The sequence below is a fragment of the Austrofundulus limnaeus genome, unplaced genomic scaffold (genome assembly GCF_001266775.1).
Source record: "Austrofundulus limnaeus strain Quisiro unplaced genomic scaffold, Austrofundulus_limnaeus-1.0 Scaffold3, whole genome shotgun sequence".
Taxonomy (NCBI): Eukaryota; Metazoa; Chordata; class Actinopteri; order Cyprinodontiformes; family Rivulidae; genus Austrofundulus; species Austrofundulus limnaeus.
Window position 1 is genome coordinate 7,495,690 of NW_013952405.1, and position 5,013 is coordinate 7,500,702.

Below are 5,013 nucleotides of genomic sequence, written 5' to 3' on the forward strand. Positions count from 1 at the left end.
TATTCATCCAGCTGCCCTTAATAGTTCTGCCTGGTCTGTTTTAGATCTGCCCCTCAGTTATGTAGCTATGCCTGTTAAAGTTTCCCTCTGATAGACTTAAGTACACTTTAATTTTAAAGTTGTTTAACTGACTATTAAGAATGTTAGATTTTTAGATATTAGCTTAAAAGTATTGATAAAAAAATCATCTGACTTTTTTCTCAATTTCCAGAAGACTTGTTTTCAAAATTAAAACAGTTTTCTAATATTTAATAGGTAGATCAAAATAAACAAATTCACCAATGCTGAGTTACTTAGACACACTAATTGATGAGATAGTTACNGGATTAGACTTGCTAATGTTTCCAATGTTTCCATTAGGGGGTGTCCCGATACCAGTTTTTCTCCCAGTTTGGGTAATCACTAGCCTGGTTAAAACCACCCCGTGGTCCTTCGCTTTGCTTCATAGGAGGGTCTGGACTCTCGGCTATAAAGAAGTGATTCTTGCTGGCGACGTGGCCCCCAAGTTTAAAATGATTGAATCGGTTGGCCGATATGTGTACATGTATGCGTATGCGTCTGTATGTGTATGCTAGCTTCACTGTGAAGAAGGCTAAGCTAAGAAGCTAACCGGAAATTGCGTGCTGTGTAAACAAGCCTACTGAGAGGAGAGAGCCCAACGAGACAACTGTAAATGAGAGCTGCTGCTTTGTCAGACAAATTTAATTTAATTTGGAAGCCTCATCAACACTGACTGGCTTCATTCACTTCCTCCACTGCCATTGCTAAACTCACTAGCAGACACTGCACAGAAAATCTGTGTTGTTCAAAACTCTACCTTCTGTTTGCTGATTGGCCCAGGTCAAATAAACTACAAGCAGACACTGCGCAGAAAAACAACATTCTGTTCTCTGATTGGCCCGAATGAAATTCTCCTAAAGAAGTCCTTGTCTCTGGGAGAAATCCCAGACGGAGCAGTGAAGGGAAACTAGAATTGAGTGGAACTGCGTAGGAAGGCAAGGGCCAGGCTTGGTAATCACCAATGACTTTCAAAACGCTTTTTATTTAGAACAAGTTGGCTCTTTCCTTATAGACCTTCTCTGACTGTACCAAACCAAATATGAACTGATAAAAATTTACAAAATTTTCTTTCAACCTTTCTTAAACATGGAATTGCCAAACTTTTTTATTTGAAACGCAAACTGTAACACAATGAATGTAGTATCAATAGCATTATAGGTATCGGTTTCGGTGTCGGGGCACTTAGTACGTATACGGGTACTTGTAAAAATGCTAATATCGGTACTAATATTGATACTGGTATTGGGACACCACTAGTTTTCAAGTTAATCAATTACAACTATTCTTCTTGTGCTGAGACACTTCAGTTTGTCACAAAGCTTTCAGATACGATAAATGCTGGAGCTAAAATTCAAATGATCAAAAACACTTTGTATGAAATTCAGCACTTATACATTTGCTTTTATTTGCAAATAACTCTGCAACTCTGAACTGAAATGGAAAGTTGTCAGGTCCTTTGTGACTAGACATCCTTTAGCTAAGATAAAGACTTACTGGTAATCAAATGCTAAAATTGTATCATAATAGAAATTTCATCTGAGAATAGTTCATATTTAACTCTTCTACTTTCCTTTTTCCAAAAAAGTATTGCTAAACCTGTGTTGTATGTAGATATGGGGCTTAAACTGCGAGTATTAACTGTCAAAGATGGATTTGTGAATAAAGCATGCTAATCAATAAGTCCATTCTACTCATTCTAACGCTATCGCAGAAACTGCAGTCACTGTCACCTATCTATCAAAGCTAATGCTTTGCGCCGTGCTACATTCCTTTGTTCAGACTAATGAATCACCTTCATTCACCTTTTACCTGTATGGCCCTTCCTGATCATGAACTTCAGAAATCTCTTTATCACAATAAATGCACATCATAGTCATCATCATAGTTATCGATACAAACATTCTGACATTGGAAATCAACACTGTACATATTTACACTATAATACAATGATATTTACTGTACTTTATGCCACTGTTGGTCCTACAGATCACCATATGTATTAAAACTGATGGTTTGGATCACACTAAAAGCAGATTTAGTGCCTTTAATACAGTGTTCACAAAGAGGGTTTCTTTATAGCTAATTGTGTAATTATTGGGATCATAAGCAGGTGCCTTATGAAGGAGAAAAAAATAAACATTTGCTTATTGTTGTAAACATTCTTTGGAAAACATATTTCATAGTTTTGAAATGAGAATAAACACATAGGTTGCTAAAGGTAGTGCCTTGGTTGTGACTGTTGAAGACTAGTTGATGGTTCAAAATTTGCAAAAACTGTGAGAAAATCTAAATTTTATTGTTGCAATTTTACTGAATTCTGAATAATTGTGACCAGAAAGCCTTGCAGCCATGTTTAGCACAGCCCTTTTTTTTTTTGAAAAATCTTGGCTTATTGTCATGCACATGGCATGCAAAATTATAATCTATGCACTTTAAATTTGTTGCCCACCTCTGCACACATTATACACACCATGGCAGCTATTATGTTTATGATTTATTCTGATGGAGGACACTTTTAAACTGAAGATTGGTAGATTCAAACCAGTTTTTCAAAAATTATTAATGGTTTTTCTTTTTATTTTTAAGGTCTGGACATTTGTCTCAGACATTTTTTTTGCCAGAGAATGAAACACCTTGGATACTTGTAAATGCCATTCACCAAGTCTTCAAAAGTCTCATCTCTTTGAGACACCACCATAAATGATAACCAGAAAGTCAGACATATACGTAGTAAAATTTACCCTCTTGCACATTTGAAAATCACCTCTGTAGATATGTTTTCTTGTAGGAAAAAGGCGCCATTCCAATCCTCCTTTATCATGCAGACAATGTAGAAAACACATAAACTTAAAAAGGACTTCCCTTGTGTAACTATCCAACCAACCTGAAGACTGATAAAAAAGTGCAGTTAGATTGATGGCATATTACTGTACCTAGAAGAACTTTTCTAGATTACTGTACATGGCACAACCCTGGGAAAAAGCAAGGTATGTCTTCAACAGTCTCAGTGCTTATAACCTTTGATTTATCTTTGCTCTACAGGAATACTATAACTTTCTTAACACATCTGAAACATAGGAAGGCTAAATCTGAGATAATACTTACATCTGGTGTAAAATGTTAACAGTACCAATTTGTTTGAATAAACTAACGGAAGAGTAACACTTTTGCTGCATTAATGGTAAAACCAAAGCAAATACTTTAACAAATACCTGGTTGAACTGCTATGGAAGTGTATCTGAGAGCAGTATTGAAGGAAGCCCTTGTCCTGGCCAAAAACACTCATCCAAGCTAGCAAAATCTACATGTACCTCCGTCTCTACAGGTCCAGTTTCTTATTCCACCCCTCTCTCCTCACACATTCAAGTCATTCACAATCTCGGCTCGTTCGTTGGCTTTCTGGGAGCAGACAGCAATAAAAGAAGCCGTATCTACAGGGTAATGACTCCTGTTAAGGTTGAGCAATATAATCTTCACCACCAATACAAACGTTAGGTCCATCTCTACGGTCATGGGATATGCTGCCCATATAAACATTTATATACACATGTACATATCTAATGACCCTTTTTAAATCCTTCATCGTGAGAACGCAAAACAAACAAAACAATGGTAAAACCTGACTGTACACCTCACAAACAGTGATGATCATTATATTCAATTTTTTTATTTATTTAAATTTTTTTTGTCATTTCTCAGGTTTTTTTCTTTTTCGTTAAGTTGACAAGTTGTGAAATGGTCTGGAATGCTTTATGCGTGGTCTTGTTGCTGGAAAACGTGTCTCTCCGCTGCTCCATTACAGTACAGTGACGGTGTTGCTGGGGATTCTGAGTGCTAAAGCCAGAAGTGCCCATCGATGATGCAGATGCGGGGAACGGAGGGGGAGCATGGGAAGGTGAAGGAGTCAAGCATCAATGTTGTCTCCATTTTAGTGTGTCTCAAAATCAATGGAGACCCAGAAAGCACAAAGTATCTGATACAACTCCATTTCAGTGGGGACTCTTTCACAGGAGCATCCAGTTCAACTCTGTCTCACCGTGTGTCTTTGTGGAAACTGTTATACGTGGACATGTGTCCCCTGGGCTTGCAGGCTCTGCACACTGGATAAAATCTTCTTCTGGTGGCCAGCCAGAGTCACTCCCATCTTAGTCAATTCACTAGACAAAAAAAGAGAGAATTTAAAAATATTTTAGAATGCTCACTTCAGTCAAAACATTTCAATGATTGGTCAAAGACATTTCACATCAGAGATGCACCAATACCAATGCTCGTATCAATTCAATACCATGCATGTGTACTCAAACTCATGGTATCCAATACCACTTCTAAAGCTGAAAACATACTTCCTGCGAACTGCCGACGTCGGCACGGGTTGTTGCAGTTTAATGATGAAAATTACGTGACCGGGCTTCTCAGCATCATGTCGACAGTCCCTTTTGGCACAACCCCCCGGCAGAACTTTTTGACCCCCTTCCCGTGTCGACGGTAATGTGTGATTGGTTCGTGGGCGTGTTTGTTTGTGCTACACTGAAAGTGCTCGGATGGACATGGCAGAAGAAAAAACTCGCTTCTGACTGGAGCAGACTGTTGAAGCTGTTTTAAAGATAGACAAACCAAGAAAAACTCATGCGTTTTTGTGCTGAAAGCGCTATGCGCTGCCTTTACTTCAACCACTCGGTAAAAAAAGGAAAAAAAAGAAAATAAACGACTCACTCCCCGAGCTGACCAGAAAGCAGAGTTTTATAAAGATAGTCAAACCGTGAAAAACTCATGAATGAGATTAAACAGACGTTGTGCACAGAGGAATCTGACCGATAAAAGCTATGGAGCTTTACCAGGACAGATGTGGATAAATACGTCAGGTGAATGACTTTTTTTTCTGTATTGCTGTTGCGGGGAGAAATTCCATGCAGTGACGTATGTTTCAGTGGGTGGAGGGGGGGGGGGGTTCCC

General features: G+C 38.4%; 1 protein-coding gene across 3 annotated transcripts in view; it reads right to left on the bottom strand.

Annotated features, from left to right (window-relative positions):
* Positions 1-1,022: 1,022 nt before the first annotated feature.
* The window catches only part of epha4b (eph receptor A4b), a gene marked incomplete in the record, with an annotated part of 134,471 nt that continues 130,480 nt past the window's right edge, over positions 1,023-5,013 (bottom strand). For all 3 annotated transcript variants that reach the window (XM_014020753.1, XM_014020745.1, XM_014020741.1), the window contains 1 exon segment: positions 1,023-4,217. In XM_014020753.1, coding sequence (XP_013876207.1) covers positions 4,118-4,217 — 100 coding nt within the window.